Source organism: Pempheris klunzingeri, chromosome 2 (genome assembly GCF_042242105.1).
Source record: "Pempheris klunzingeri isolate RE-2024b chromosome 2, fPemKlu1.hap1, whole genome shotgun sequence".
Lineage (NCBI taxonomy): Eukaryota > Metazoa > Chordata > Actinopteri > Acropomatiformes > Pempheridae > Pempheris > Pempheris klunzingeri.
Window position 1 is genome coordinate 2,300,515 of NC_092013.1, and position 16,734 is coordinate 2,317,248.

Consider the following 16,734-nt stretch of genomic DNA (forward strand, 5'->3'; position numbering starts at 1 on the left):
TGAATTAAAAAAATAGATCACACACAAATTTAATCCAAAGCAAGTCTGAGGGAACAGCTGGGAACTATTTGGAGCTCAATAACAAAAGAGACGGTGGAAAAGTCCATGAAAACAATCAGGGAGGTCAAACTAGATATTAAGATTTTTGGTTAAAATATGTGAATAAGGACTATTTAGTTGTTCCAGTTTGTTATTTGCCTAATAAATAATAAAACAATGTTTAATTTGAAACAAGTTTCTGACAGATTTCTAAAATATTTGTGTTTTTATGACAGCTGGTCTGATACATTTGTTAAGCTCTGTACTTTATTACAATTATACATGAAATCATTTTACATCGACAAATACAATCAGAGATTTTAAAGGGACTCCCGTCTCCCGCTGTTTATCGACATCTTGCCGACCTAATTAATAATCGATGCACACAAATTTACAGAATAACAAAGGTTGCCGCCAGTCAGAGGATTAGTACAGCTCATCCTCTGGGGGCCGTGAATGTCTGAACTAAATTCAATGAGATATTCCAAAAGAATTCAACCTCATGGTGGCGCTAGAGGAGAAAAGTCAGCAGGTCCCCAAAGTAAGGCTCAATAAAAGCCTCAGTCCAAAGTCCTAATCCAGTTTTATGACCTCTTTAGATCGGCCATAACTAGTTTCTACTGCTGAATCACTTTGCTCCGTATGGTTACTAACTAGCAGTCAAAGCTATCAGGCTAATACAAACCAGGTCTGGTGAAACAACGTCCAAAGCAAATAAAATATAGATAACAAGAATAAAATGCATCAATGTGACATCAATAAAACAGATTTCTGATAAATGCATGTGGGCACGTTAAATGGATAATTCAGCTTTTTCCCCTGAATCTACACAAATCCCTCCTGCATGACCCACATAACACACGGGATTAAATGCGCCGATTAAATGTGCTGTTACTTATAAAATAGTGCACGCGGAGGGATATTTGGAGGCAAACACTTTGTTCTCCATCCCGTAGACGAAGAAGCTGTAGTCTTTTCCGTTGTAGGTGTAATAAGCGTGAGTCAGGGGCACCAGCTCGATGGTCTGACGCTACGGAGGAAAAGAAAAGGCAGCGACGGCGTTAGTGACGCTCAGTTGAAGTTATACAGATTTTTATTTAGGGGGAGAAACACAAACATGACGTTCGGCATGAGCAAAATAAATCCCAAATCTGGCAATTCATTCCCAACAGATTTCAATGAACCTCTCAGCTTTTAAGCTTGGTTAAAATCTCACTTTGCTCGGAGTACTGAGTACATCGGAGTACATGATGTTGCATGTGAGAAATACGTGTTGAAGCTTAATTCAATGTTATGATATACCCTGTTGCCATGGGAACACAGGTAACATCCAGACAGGCAGCAACTGGGCACACGTAAAAGCGGCCGAGCCGCAGCTACAAAAGGACCAAAGAGACACGAGACAACCACAAAGAGATGCGAAACTATAAAGAGACACAAAATGACTATAAAGAGACACAAAACAACCACAAAGAGACACGAAACGACCACAAAGAGACACGAAACAACCACAATGAGACACGAAACAACCACAATGAGACACGAAACGACCACAGAGACACAAAATGACTATAAAGAGACACGAAACGACCACAAAGAGACACGAAACGACCACAATGAGACACGAAACGACCACAAAGAGACACAAATGACAATAAAGAGACACAAAACGACTATAAAGAGACACAAAACAACCACAGAGACACAAAACGACTATAAAGAGACACAAAACGACCACACAGAGACACAAAACGACTATAAAGAGACACAAAACGACCACACAGAGACACAAAACGACTATAAAGAGACACAAAACGACCACACAGAGACACAGGATGATTATAAGGAGAAACAGCTAGTTTCATTTCTTTGTGGTTGTTTGCATCTTTCTGTGATTGTTGTTTTGTGTCCCTTTGGGAGCTTTTTGTCTCTTTGTGGCCATTTTGCACCTCTGCCACCTCAGGGTCTGTTTCCTGGAGGCCCGTTCTCTAATCCTCCACAGGGTATGAAGCTACATCTCTACATCAAGCAGACACTTGACACAACAGTCGTTAGTTTAGCGAATGAACTGGTTTGTGTACGTTGGTTTATACCTGTTGCAGGATGCGGCTGGTGGAACTGAAGCGATTGAGGTGTTCGTTAATCAGCTTTGTAGAAGCATCGCAGATCTCCTGATCGGGGAAACCCTGGATCGGGTACACCTGGCAGGACACGGAGCGGAAAACACGTCACATCAACAAGACGAGGAGTCTGCAGCCGTGCTAGCAGCTCTGTGAGGCTGTGCGGAGGCGCTGCACAAAAGCTAACGTGCTAATGCTAACAGGCTGATATTCAGCAGGTTGCGTAGAACACAACGATTAGCTGATGCCAATGTTGATGTGATTAATTTTGCAGGTTTTTTTCTGGTTTCAGACCATCAGTTCAGCTCTCATTCATCCACACTGACTCCACATCACAGCGTCCTTCTTATATACTCCAGAGATAAATCACGAGATAAATCTCACATCTGATCTGAATTCCCAATTCAAATAAAAAAAGTGTTTTGCTTTCACCAGAAGACTCTCATCGATGAAGAAAGGATCTCCTGTCACCCTCTCGAACTTCTTGTCAGGAAAGTCAGGCTGGCGGTCTGGAATGAAATCAGCTATGTCGTTCTTCCTACACACACACACACACACACACACACACACACACACGGTTACTTTGATACAAAGAACAAGAAAAGTGTGCAACGTATAAAATGAATAAATAATAACTGTGCTGTACCTTAACATGTAGGAAAAGGAATAAAGTCTGTGTGTGTGTGTTTGACATACCACGTCACAGTGAGTTGGATGAAATGCAGCAGGTTTTGGCTGCCGTGACAAACAGAGCAGGTCTTATAGCCGTGGCCGTGGCAGGAGATACACCTGTAGAGGTGGGGAAGAGATGAGAGCAACGGGTCAAATACTCTAAATACTCGACGGCCTTGTTCTCACATCAGTGTCACTTCAAGTGAAACATGAAAAAAGTGAAGGATTTTGTGCAAAATACAAAAAAAAAACAAGCAGAGCTGTAAAAACAAGAAGACGTGAAAGGTGGAAAGCTCCGGCCAGAATAAAGCGCAGAAACATGCAGATGCCAACATCCTGCGCACAGAAGGGTTCCTGAATGATCTGATGAGCGTGAACATGGTGTTTTACACAGAAGTCACCACATCTCAACCCCATTATGATCCTCTGAGGGACGTCTTAGACAGAACAATAACACTCCAACTGGGCATTATCAGTAATATCCACCCCCCTCTGGGCCATCAGCTGTGCCACAAAGCAGCCGGTTCTAAACCTAAAAGACTAAACGTGTGCATTTACATCTGCAGTGGAAGCACATTTCCCATCAACCCCAAAACTACACAAGCTGACACCATCATTAGACCGCTGGATGCGCTCTTTACTCTTCTAGCTCATCTCATGATACAAACTCTGCTCGTCAGGTCTCCTCTCTCACCTCTTCTGGCCTCTCCCGCTACAAGAGGAACAGCGAGTCTTCCCAGAAGACCGCTTGTGATTCCTGGGCCGCCTTCTGTACCCGCTGCCGTGGCAGGTTAAACAACGCTTCTGCAAGACGAAGAAGCAAATTCAGACGGAGAGAAAGGAAAGAGAGTGAGCAGACTGGACTCCCACCTCTTGCGACCACGGCCGTGACAGGAGGTGCAGCGCTGGTTCCTGGAGCGGCCGTGACCGTGGCAGAAGGCACAGCGCTTCTGCAAGATGAAATGAGGGCTTGAGTTACGTGCCCCGCCAGGAGAGCACCTGAACAGAGGCGGCATCGTTCCCACACTGTTACGAGGCCACGCAGTTATGTTTGTTTAGTGAGCATGGTCTGATGCCTAAAGCTGCAGTATGTGTAGGAAAAGACGCACTGAGGGTCTGGTTCTGCTGTCACCTCCTGTTGGGAGGATCAAGCCTGCAAGAAAAATATTGTTTCATGATGCAAACTACATTGTAAAATGATCTACTGCAGATAAAGTATCACACAGAACACACGTATGACTGTAAACACATGTTCTTCTGTAGAACTTAGAGCAGAAACAGAAGATTAATGGGCTTCTGTTCTGATGATGGATTACTCTTTTCATTTGTTTTTTCATCCAAGCAAGCCAAACATTTCCCATTTCTAGCTTCTCAATTGTAAGAATACGTTGCCCTCTTTTGGCTTATGTGAATCTTAACTGAATTTAAGAGACTGGGAAACAAACTTAGAATTAGAAATCTGAATTCTTCGATCATGAGAAACGTCGTACTGAGAGATTTGCAGGTTGACCATGAACTTGCAGTGAGCTTGCAGCGTTACGACTGAACCAAACTTACTGCTTCTCTTGCTGCCACCTGTTTAGTAAAGCCTTTAAAAACAAGACGTCTCACCTGGCCTCTGCCGCTGCAGGCAGTACAACGAGTTCTTCCACAGCCATTGCACTTGTGACAGAGCTAAAGCACACACACACACACAGATACAGTTACTTTGATACAAAGAACAAGAAAAGTGTGCAACAACACGAGCAAAGCTTGAAACTGAGCTGTACCTTCACGAAGGATGAGTGCGGCACGCGGACCTTCTCCAGCATGTCGGTGTATCTCTGAGGCATCGACACGGGGATGTCCCACGGCGGAGGGCTCATCCCGTACTGAGGCCCATCGACCATCTGTCCTGTTAGAGGAACAGCACAGGAAGTGAAGGCCAGGACTCTTCACTGGGGTCGGTGTGTGAGCGCCACCTGATGTGACAGACTTCCTCAGTCACATGACCTCAGAGCCTCTAAACATGGCGAATCACTTATATTTCATTTATTAAGTATGATTTTACTTGTCTCGTGGTAATATCATTATTTTGTAGCCTTTCATAACAGAGGTGGTTGTTTTCTTTTCTATCCATCGTGTCCGGAGTAAAGTTTTACCATTGTAGGGTTCAAACTGCCAGGCGCTGGTTCTGGTCTCAGTGTAGGTCTCCAGTCGATACTGCAGAAGGAGGACAGTCAGCAAACACTGGATGGATGTGACCACTTCACAGTCAGACCAAAGGACTCCCAGGACACTAGAGTTTAAAGACTAACTAAACACTCTGTGAAACCACTGCTTACGTCTCTTAACCCTTTCATGCATAGAGGTCACTACAGTGTGCAGCTATTCAAAAGCTGTTTTCTTGTACATGCGTGAGTTTTGATGGCGTAGCTGCACATCAGCCGCTACAGTGAAGCTACTGCATCATCTCATACACTGACTGCTGCCCAGTGGAGCCAAGATGGCCGACAGACAGCCAGAAACACCAAGTTGCTCTTTTCTTTCTGTTCAAACCTTCAATAAAAAGAAACCGTTGCAGGTAAGAAACATATGGGGACATCAAGTAACATCTAAGGAGTCATGCAATTGCTACATTTTCCAGGTATTGATTTTATATTGGGAGGAAATATGATATTAATCACATGTCCACTGAAGTGTACATCATGTATCACTACTGGACATAAAATATATATAAATATATATATATATATATATATATAAAATATGGGTTGAAAAAAAAATAAAGTTCAAACCTTGTTTTTCAGCCTAAAATTGAATAAAAACACTTAGTAAAAAAACTCTGACTGAGGTTATTCATGCATGAAAGGGTTAAAGCTGGTGGAGGTGGATTCTGGGAAGGATTTTTCAGTACATAAGATACTCTGCAGTCATTGCACATGATTTGCATTTGGATGGCACCTAAACATGTAAATGCATCAGGCCCCTTTGGAATTGGGATGGAAATGGTTCTTTATCTGACATACATGTACACCAAACCATAAGGTTTTAATTTACTATCACAATACGTATGTCATGCATGTAAGTGTTTAATTGAAAAGGTGCCAGAATAAGATATAAAGTGTAATGTGTATGTTAACTGGTTATTTCCCTTCTTCACACTATTAGTCACCAGAACGTGTTCACACAGGTCCTGTCGGTCCAGGTTAGATAAAAGAAAGATAATATATCCATCCGGACATGAGACATGCTCCTACCCTGTACACAGTGATGGGTTTGAGTTCTTTGAAGGTGAGGTTCCTGGCAGGTTTGGAGCTGTACCTCCATTTTGATTCCACAAACTTAAGCAGGGCATCTCTGGCCACATCCTCCGATATTGTGGGGACCCTGGGCACACACAGAGTTGTTCACTGTGGCATCCTTTATCCAATCACGCCCCTCACATCTTAAACATTTTCAATGAATATAAAGCACAGAATCATCAGCAAAGTGTTGCATAAAAATGTATATCTAACTGTACCGTGTGTGTTGTATAAATAAGGTGAATTACTGAGGTGTGTTACCTGACGTTGGGCACCAGCGTGTTCCTGTTGAGTTCAGGCTGGGGGTTATAGGCAGGGGGAGGAGGATACAACGGGTTATCTTCCTCTGGACAGACACAGCGACACAAAAACAAAACAACGGACATGAAGAAACAAAAGACAAAACAAATGAGGTAAAAAAGACGAGATTAAAAAAAAAAAAAACGTACCCCCTCCCTTGTGGCCCTGGTATCCATGTACGTCATCCAGCCAGCCAGGGGGGGGAGCTGAAGGTCCCTCCTCTGGTATGTTTGGATCAAATGCATCTGAAAAGACAATAGATAGATTTTGGCTAGATTTTAGCCAAATATTGCAAAAAAAAAGTTTTGTCTTTGTCGTGGCTGAGATAGAAAAGGTGCAGTGATAAAAACAAAATGTGAAAAAGCACAGTGGAAACAGGCGTAGTGAATAAATGATGACATACACTAAACATGTGACTTCAGCTTTCAGTGAAGAGCTGAAAGCATCAGATCAGTGAGGAGACGGTAACCTCCCTCACATCCACATATGAAACATCTATTGTTTAAGCTCTTTTAATGAGCAGCCGACCGGACGATGAGCTCCAGCAACTGTTCACCTCAATATTCACATCGCAGAATTTTCGAATATCGAATTTGGAGGGAAACTTCCTGTGAAGTTCTCTCCTCCTCGGAGCGTCTCTCTGCATCGATTCAATGTTAAGCTCTAATTGAACACTTCAAAACTTGCAGCTTTACGTTGCTTATTTCTGTGAGGGAGGGGTGGACAGTGTTTCTGTGAGCTCGGCAGGAAGGGAGGATGCATTCTTTAGGAGAGGCTGTCAGGAAACTGGTTCCAGCCTGAAGTTACAGACGAGGCAGGTCACACTAACATTACCAGTAGATATCAGCATAGTAATTTACACAATGCAAGCATTTCTCCAGTGCTGACACACATAATGAGCTTTTCAGCAGATATGGAAGACCCTCTGGATCTGGTATAAGCATACGTGGCTCCACAATCCGTCCGTCCACAGCGGTCCTGTCCGACATACTCAAATTACAGACCAGCCTAAAGAACAATCACCATATTAAACACAGTCTGAGCAGGCGTTCAGCCCTGCGTTGGAAGTCCACTTTGAGGAATTCAGGTTCAGGAATTTGAAGCGTTCTCAGACCCCAAAACGCTGCACAGGTTCAAGGTCATCATGGCGGTCAAAAATATGTTGTTGCACGGGTGCAATTTATGCCACAATCACATAATTATTTCAATTACGACACTGCAAATCATTTAGATGTTATCACACGCTGCCGTGTCCAGTTTAATCGCTGCCAGAGAATCCTACAGTTTTCCACACAGCTAAATGCCACCTTACTGCTATAAAGAAAATGACAATCTAAGTAAAAATCTTGTATTTCCACATTACTGTTTCTTAAATACAATGTTAATTCAGTTAGACTTGACTGTTTTACATGCAAAAGATAATTGCAGATAATCCCGTGAATTAAAAGAGAGTAAAGGAAAGGCCTTCGGGGTTACAGAGCGGCTAATAATCACTCATTATTTGATTGTCTTGCACGATTACACACGTCAGCTGGTCGAAGAACAACAAGTGAGTGAATGTAGAAGAAGACTGGACAGAAGGACAAAATAGGGATGAAGCGGTGTGTGATTTTAGACAAGGTTATAGAAGTGACCCCCCCCCCCCCGACCGTTGGAGCAAACTGGAGTAACTACATAGCAAATACCATTTCTGAACACACCCAGCGTGGGTTCACCTTTGTTTTCCTAAGGTTTATTCTCAATGGACTCATGTGACCTCTGTAAATATAACTCAGCTCAAAGGACTGAACAGGACGAACACGTGATGCCGAGACTTTAGTGTTCGTCTTCACTCTGTAGCACATTACGTCTGTCACATCTTTATTTTGCTCACCCACCATTCATCCGTCCACCAGACCACCTGTTCCAGTCACCTACATCCATCTGCTCCGGCGTTCCCAAATCATCCTAATCCCAGCAGCTGCAAGATTCTCTGACAGCTAAATTTAGAGTTATTATCTGAGGCATAATCTTGTTTATGAGTGAAGACGCTAAAGATCTGGGTCATTTGATATGTTTCTCACATACAGCTTCCATTTATGGTTTTAAAACCTGCACAGTCCTCTTTCTGTGGGAAAATACTGTAATCTGAAGATAATGGGAGGCTTCAGTAGCCTGTTCTAGTCAAATTAAGTGGATGTTTCTGTCCAGTGTCTTTTATAGTTTAGTGTAAAGTTCCCTCTTTGTGTTTCCACTGTTTCAGTGGAAGAATCCTCCTTATTTATCATAATTACTATTTTTATTTCTTTTTTTAAAGTTAAAACAAAATAAGACAGAGTCCCGTTAGGTCTTTGAACAGCCAACAGGAGGAATGCTGAATGTGAGACAAACCTGTTTCAGATTATGATTTAAAACTGACTTTAAAGTAAAAGTACTGAAGTATTATCAACTAAAAGTATAACAGGTGAAAATAAACCTACTTATTGTGCAGAATGACCCTTTTCCTGCATCATTCAAGCATTATTTCACAAGATTATCATGTATTTTTGTGTGTAGGATCTTAATCTGCAGAGAAACTAGTAACTATGGCTGTAAAACAGATGTCCAAAGGTAATAACCAACACCTCCAACGCCCACTGCAGAACACAGAGCTCTGTCTCATCACTGGTGGGAATAATAACGACAACTATACTAGATATAGATTTACATTTGGTTACAGGTCAACTAAAAGTGCTTTAAATTAAAAGGCAGGAATTTGATAAAACAAAACACAGAATAGAGAAAATAACACTGCACACACCCAACATCCACAAACACTAATAGAATAACAGTGTCCGCCCCTTAATGCCGAACTACTCCTTTAAAATGACCTCAACGGGGCATTGTATTTATATTTATTCATTTTTATTGTACGTTTTATTTGTATTCTGTATGGCGACCTTGTGAGCTTTGAAAGGCGCCCTAAAAATAAAATGTATTATTATTATTATTATTATTATTATTATTATTATTATTATTATTATGTCGACCAGAAGCTCCAGACAGTCTGGTTTTAGAAAACCTGACTGTGTCGTGCGTCTCGTTACTGATCGGCGTGTCTGGGGACTCGTGCAGCATTGTGTTTAGCTGTTATCGTATTTTGCTGACTTTCCTGAACTGCAGCAGCAGCAGCAGCAGCATCAGCAAAATTAATCTCACAAAACACCAAAGAATATAATGTTTTCACACAACGCTGTAATATTACATAAATATACACAATAGTGGATTGTGAGCGAGACGCTTCCGAGGCACCGCGCAGCCCGACACAAATACTTTCAGCCCAACAACGGCAACTCCTCTGAGTGTTTTCCATCAGCCGTGTTTTCTTCAGGCTCAAGTTGCCCGGCACGAAAAAACACAACAGTCAGTGTGCTTATATCACCCCGTACACAATACGTCCGGCTGAGGGATAAAAATACCAGCGAGGAGGTGTTTTCCCAAAAAGATCTGGGCTGAGATGGACGGAGTGTGAGAACAGCCTGAGGGAGAGAAAAGTAAAGAGAGGGAGCGACGAAGCATCAAAAACACTCCTCCACCTCCCCCTGTTGTTTTTATGTGTAATTATTGTGTATATAATTGTTTCTTTTGTATATACAGGTTTTTCCTCTGTATATATTATATTATTGCTATTTGATTTTCTATTTCTTTAACTGTGTGCTTTTGTCTGTCCCCTTTGAGCTGCCGTAACAGCAAACTTTCCCCACTGAGGGATCAATAAACAATATCTAATCTAATCTAATCTAATCTAATCTTACTGTGCAGCAACTAAAGCACTAAAATTCTTGTTTATGAGTGAAATCAAAATAATCAGCAAAAATCAAATGTGAGGATTTGCAGCTTCTTTGTCTTGTGCACTAATTTGAAGATAATTTTCTTGATTAATCGATTACTAAAGTTTTGTCCACAACCCAAAGATATTCAGTTTACGGCCACAGAGTTTAATAGTGACTGATTCCTGTTATGTGACAGTAAAGCTGAACGACTGGTGGTCGGACTGAATAAAACATTTGACTGTAAGAAATTAAAACAGAATGTTTCCACTATTTTTGAACATTTTAAGAGCAAAAGATCAATCGAAGCTTATCAGATTAACCAGATGTGAACTCATATGTTGGATTTGACTCCTGTTCTTCTTCTCTTCTCTGTCATGCATCCGTCCAAGTCGACTCTCGTGTCTTCATCCTCTTTTACAAATAAGGAAACGTGTGTCTCAAACCTGTTGGATGCTAAAAACAGGTTCCTAAAAATAACCTCATCTGGTGTTTTTTTTGTATTCACGTGCACTTTATTTCATATTCGCTGTTCTCTGCACTTCAGCAATGATGCTGCTGAGGTTCAAGTGAGAGAGATTAACTGATCTGATCTGTTTTTGGAAATACGCCTCATGATGTTCAGTCTCTAGAAGTGATGACTCGATTCAACTTTCTCCCAACGTGTTTAAAAAAAAAAGTCAACAAGAAATCACAACAGTGGGACAAATCCACATGTGGAATTGGCTCCTGAGTGTCAGACATGAGGTACAGGTACAGGTTACATGAGGTTATTATTGCAGCCTTAAATAAATACTACAGTATAAAGTCTAATATATAATATAAAGTATAATAAAGTACAGATCACAGATAGTAGTAATAGACATTAAAACTGCACTCTGCCTGAAAGTCAATGAAGCAATAATGTTTTATCTTACCTAAGATACTGCTAACAGGAGTAACACTTTGACAATATCAGACACTAAAAATACCTGTTGCCCAGTTGCCCGTCTGAAAACAACCAGACCCCATTCACATTTTCTATACATTTAGTGCAGCGTCTTAAGAAGATTAAAACTAACAAGAAACATCAGGAGTCAGACGGACTCTGTTCTGGACTCAACGGCATTTAAATCCGTGTGAACCAGGACAAACAAGGTGGGTTTTCTAACCCGGTTTAACTGTCGCCGTGCTTTAGTCCAGTTGAGCCCCACTTGTAAAAAATGCTCAGAGTTCTCTAAGGAGTTCTGCATTGGTGTAAACGCAAACACAACCAAGTAACGTAAAGTTTGAGCTCGATATAAAAGCTTTTTTCTGCAGTTTTTATTAAACATGCTCATTGCTCACCGAGATCTTCGTCCTTTTCGTCCATTTCTCCGCTGCTTTAAGCGTGAATGAAGCTCCGTAACGTTGAAACCAGAACCGAAAACAGGAACATGTTAGCAGTGCTCACATACAGCTTCCGGTTCTGGTTTTTAAAAAAAATAAAAGTCATTCTGCCTAAAAGTCTGTTTTAAAACCTGCACAGTCCTCTTTCTGTGGGAAAATACACTCCAAGGTTTATCTGAGGATAATGTGAGGCTTCACTTTCCGACCTAACTGTCCAGTATCTTTTATAGTTTAGTGTAAAGTTCCCTCTTTGTGTTTCCACAGACTGTTTCAGTGGAAGAATCCTCACAACAAAAACAGTGAATTTTGTTCTAATCAGCTCTCTTATTTATCATAATTACTATTTTTATTTCTTTTTAAAAGATAAAATAAAATAGAATAGAGTCCCATTAGGAGCAGGTCTTTGAATGTGAGACAAACCTGTTTCAGATTATGATTTAAAACTGGATTTAAAGTAAAAGTACTGAAGTATCATCAACTAAAAGTATAACAGGTAAAAATAAACCTACTTATTATGCAGAATGACCCTTTTTCGTGCATCAGGGTTTATTGTTCATGGATTATCTTATAAGATGATCAATACATTTTTGTGTGAAAGAGTAATTACCAACTATAGCTACACCACATAAAAGAAATACTTTTGCAGCAGGAGACTCAACTACAGTTTCTCGATAAGCGAAAAATAAATGAATTCATAATCAATAATAATAATAATAGAGTCCACTAAACCAATAAAGAAATCTGGCTGTTCCCAGCCTATTAGTTTTATTTTGAAGGCCACATGTGTGAACTTCCTGTCTCGGCTTGTGTGTTTATGTCTGACTTGACGGAGCCCCTGGCCGCGCCCACACTGTTTACATTCTTCACAAGAAACAAATAAAAGTTAGATTAAAAACGTTTGTAGAAGTATATACATAGATTATTGATGACAATGATGATAATGATAATGATTATTAGGGGTCTTACACTGTCAAAATTCAGTCAAAATATCATACATACAGATTGTTTTTTTTGTTTTGTTTTTAATTGAGAAGATTGTTAGATGAGGTTATTGGCTCGACATTGGTCCTTTTCCTCTCTGAGTATATTTCTATTTTGCTCTTAAAATAAAAGAAAACATGGGGGAAATTCCATTTTATATAGTTTGTCTCAGTTTATCTTTATATTATTTTGGTTTTAAAGGGATTTGGAAGCTATAGGATTATTATAGGATTAGTAAATGTGAACTATTATTCCTTTATTCATCTATGTTTTCTTGATCTCTGTTGTTTTGTACTTTGGAGTTGAAAATTGTATCCAAACTGACAGGATTTACATATTTTGGTACGAACACCATTTCTTCCACTTTTCCCCTGCACCCTGAACGCAGCACCGCGTCACTTGACCCGGAAGTTTACGTCAGTGGTTTTTCTCCCAGCAACAAGCCTGAAGTGTTAGCTGTTGTTCTGCTGAGCCCGGAGACCGTTTCCTCACCGATTTCTCCTCATAAAATTAAAATGGTAGGATGAAGTGAAAGCTCCGGGTGTATTTCATACACGTATTCATATTTCAGTCGTAACTGTTGTGAATATTTAGTTGTATAAGAAGAAAATCTAATATAACGCGAACTGGCTAGCTTACTTATGCTAGTCGGGCGTTGTCTGCTTAGCACCGTTAGCTGTTAGTTAGCCTTTTTTTAATAGGCTGTTTTGACAGCAGCTAAAACAAAGTTGATTATGACTAAGTTGCTGATCTCTTATTGTTTTGTGATTGCCTAGCCAATAGCAGCTACAAAATGATGCTAACTCATGTTGCCGTTTCCCAGGCTGAAGTAGAGGAAACCCTGAAGAGGATCCAGGGTCAAAAGGGAGTTCAGGGTATCATCATTGTCAATTCAGAAGGTAAAACCATTGAAACACGTGTCTAGCTGCAGTTCTACTGGTCTTTCCAGATGGTCCTTTATAATGCCTCTTGTCATATGCCAACCATAACACCACATCATCTACACAGGCAGTGGTACATCACAGTAACAACAGTGCAGCCATCAGGAGGGATTAAACTCATCTTCTGCCTTTTTCCCTCTGCACTCTCTACATTTTACGACTTTAGGTACCTCATAGTAGTCAGAGATGCTCACCATAAACTCATTTTACCCATAATCAGTCAGTTTACAGCAATGTAAAGGAGATATAAGCAGCAAGTGATCACATTTGATGAGACAGAACCAGAGAATGTCTTAATCAACTGTTATATGATTCATTGTTTGATCCTCAAGTCTGCTAGTTTTAAAATGCAAACGTAATGTATGAAAACTGGTCAAACGTTGAGATGCTTTGCAGTTAGCTCACTACCACGCGAACCAGAGTTTACATGCTCTTCAGTTATCTAATGCACATGTGAGTGGAGGGAAACGTTTGTGATTGAGAAACAGAAAGAAAGTTGAAAGGTTTGAATTGTGTCAGTGGATTTAACATTTTTAAGGCTGTAATTTAAGGCTGCTGTTCACCCACAAAAAAACAGACTCTTTTGTTTTCACTCTTCTTGCGCGTGCAGAAGCAAAACACAGAATGAAAGGTAGATTAGTCACCAGAAACACTGAAATTATTCATATTTGACTTTAATTCCAACAAATAACCAGATTACAGATACATGAAACTCCCAGTAACAGTTGACTTCATCTGGACGTTTGCATATAAACGTGAATGAACCCGTTTGCCTCAGGAATCCCCATCAAGACGACTCTGGACAACGCCAGCACGGTGCAGTACGCAGGTCTGATCCACCAGCTGGTGATGAAGGCCAGGAGCACGGTACGAGACATTGACCCCCAGAACGACCTCACCTTTCTCCGCGTGCGCTCCAAGAAGAACGAGATCATGATCGCTCCAGGTGAGGGGGTGGGCAGAAATGTGATAAATATTTAAGAATTTGTGTCTGAAACATCTTCTCCCACAGTTCAATCTCATGTTTAACGTGCGATATCTTCTATTAGCAAGGAGAAATTACACGACATTACATTAGTTTGGCAGTTTTTCTCTCAAGTGAATTTGGATTCCCTCCCATGCATGCACATTGAGAGCAATTCAGGGTTCAACAACTTGCTCAGGGACGCCTCATCATGTGGAAAGAGGACTGAACCACCAACCAGAAGATTAATGGCCGACTCACTCCGCCACCCGAGTCACAGTCGCCCCAAAATCAGAGATAAAAATGGCCACATACCTCCAAAAAAACCCCAACAAAGTCTGTCTTTTGGTGCATAAACAAATAAATCATATACTGTAACGCTTTAAGACTTTTAACACGGTGCTCAAATCTCTCTTGTGCTGTGAAGTCTCATCTCTTTTTGACAAGCTCAGTCTACTCCGTCTTAACAGGCACATTAAAAAAAGTGTCATGTTTATTGAAAACATAATAATAATATAATAATAATTCCTTCCATCCGTACTGGACACAACCCTTTGTAAAACAATGCCAGTCCAAGCGATATGAGATCAAATCCTCAGGTCTTCTTCTGTGCAGTCATGAAATCTGAAGCTCAAATGAGGCTTTGGATTCTTTCAAAGTTAGTTATGGTGTTGTTAATCACTAAATCCCTGCTTTGCGTTGGCATCTGCCTGTTCTGACTCAGTTAGGAAGAGTTTTCTTAGATTTTCATACTAAAAAAGGCAGAAACTTCTGAAGACACACAGAAACATCATTTTCACTTCAGTTAAACGTTAAAATACATTTTCTGACAGAGAGGAGATTTGTAGATTTTGTCCCACATCTCTTACGCTGGAAGGCATTTCTTTGTAGCCATTATGGACTGAAGGAACAACAGTAACCCTTTCAGTGTGAATATGGGGGTGTCAGTGCTGTTTTTAAAATAAACTCTTAAGGAAATTAAGAAAAATCTGATGCTGTACGTAAAACTGTGCATTTAGAAGCGACGCGGGGCGAAATCCAGAGCAGCAAGCGACTTTGAATCGGTTTGCATAGAGTCGAGCGAAGACTGTTTGCATGGAAGCTGCAGCACGAGTCCTGAATGTTGTTGTGCTGCCCACCAAGAAACACAGAGACTCTGGGAAGATATTTGAGTGAGTCAGTCCTAACAGAGAGCTAGAATATCATCAGTCCAAAGAAAGAAGACAATCAACCGGAGCGTTTCGGTCGGTTGGCGGTGAAACTTGTTCCACAACATCAACTTTTACAGCAGATTGCTCTCAGACAAACTGTGATTAGAGGCTCCTCCTGCCCCCCCGTTGGAAACCTGACGTCCACTTCACAGCCTCTGCATTGCAGTTCACCTCAATCTGCCTTCAGCTTTGTGTGACGCAGCTCGTAATGAAGCTTTAAATGATTTTTAGTGTCACTTTCTCAGGGGTTTTAACTGTTCTGCCGTTCCCTCCACAGATAAGGACTATTTCTTGATCGTCATCCAGAACCCCTCGGACTGAAACAAGCACCTGCTCCCCGACTCATTGCTCTTTAACTGTCCTTCATATTTAAAACATTTTCCTTTGTCTCGCTAAATCAAAAGAACGTGCTTACCAGAAGCCTTTTCTGCACGTGCTGTATCAGGATGTAACGGCAATATTTGAGTTTCAGGATCAGTTTTCTGTCACTCATGCAGGCAAACTTCTTTTTCCATGTTTTAGCATTCCAGTTTGGTCTCCTCTCTGTGCATACTGTACACCATGTCTCCTTTTATAGCACATGGTGAGACGTGCACACCTGCTAAAACACCTGTGGCAAAAGTAGTGAAGTTAAAACCGAACCGGTGCGTACATGTCTGCACAGTATATGACAGAGAGAGAGAGAGAGAGAGAGAGACCACAACACATGTTATTTATTTTGTTGGCAAAAGATGTTGAATCGCAGTATTTCTCTGGTGAGCAGTGAACTCCACTACAAACACGTCCCTGCTCTCGCTGTGTCAAGTTGCTCCTGGTTATTTTTAACAAATTAAGAAATAAAAAAAATTTAAAAAAAAGGCAAAATGGTCTTTTGGTGTGTTTCTTGTGCTGTTCTTTATGTAGATCATGCCAGAGTTTACACTTTTGTGTCTTTATTATGCAGTCTAGGGGAATGTGTTTGAGAGAAAAAGAAGATTTTATGAACAAATTAACAATTAAATCATCCAAAATATGAGTCTTTTCTCAGAGTGTAAGGGCCTCTGGACAGACTGGGGACACAGTCATG

The 16,734-nt window shown here is 40.9% G+C and overlaps 2 protein-coding genes across 2 annotated transcripts; one reads left to right on the top strand and one right to left on the bottom strand.

Moving 5' to 3' along the window:
* Window positions 1-738: 738 nt before the first annotated feature.
* Window positions 739-11,610, bottom strand: ssuh2.1 (ssu-2 homolog, tandem duplicate 1). Its single transcript, XM_070849262.1, has 12 exons — window positions 11,530-11,610; window positions 6,565-6,660; window positions 6,377-6,461; window positions 6,071-6,200; window positions 4,973-5,033; window positions 4,601-4,725; window positions 4,443-4,505; window positions 3,526-3,635; window positions 2,856-2,948; window positions 2,592-2,697; window positions 2,133-2,240; window positions 739-1,069 (listed from the first exon to the last, which is right to left on the bottom strand). The coding sequence occupies exons 1-12, from the start codon at window positions 11,552-11,554 to the stop codon at window positions 935-937; spliced, it is 1,137 nt and encodes a 378-aa protein (XP_070705363.1). The 5' UTR covers window positions 11,555-11,610; the 3' UTR covers window positions 739-934.
* Window positions 11,611-12,989: 1,379 nt separating this feature from the next.
* On the top strand, window positions 12,990-16,526 carry dynlrb1 (dynein, light chain, roadblock-type 1). Its single transcript, XM_070845499.1, has 4 exons — window positions 12,990-13,070; window positions 13,376-13,451; window positions 14,272-14,439; window positions 15,946-16,526. The coding sequence occupies exons 1-4, from the start codon at window positions 13,068-13,070 to the stop codon at window positions 15,987-15,989; spliced, it is 291 nt and encodes a 96-aa protein (XP_070701600.1). The 5' UTR covers window positions 12,990-13,067; the 3' UTR covers window positions 15,990-16,526.
* Window positions 16,527-16,734: the final 208 nt, after the last annotated feature.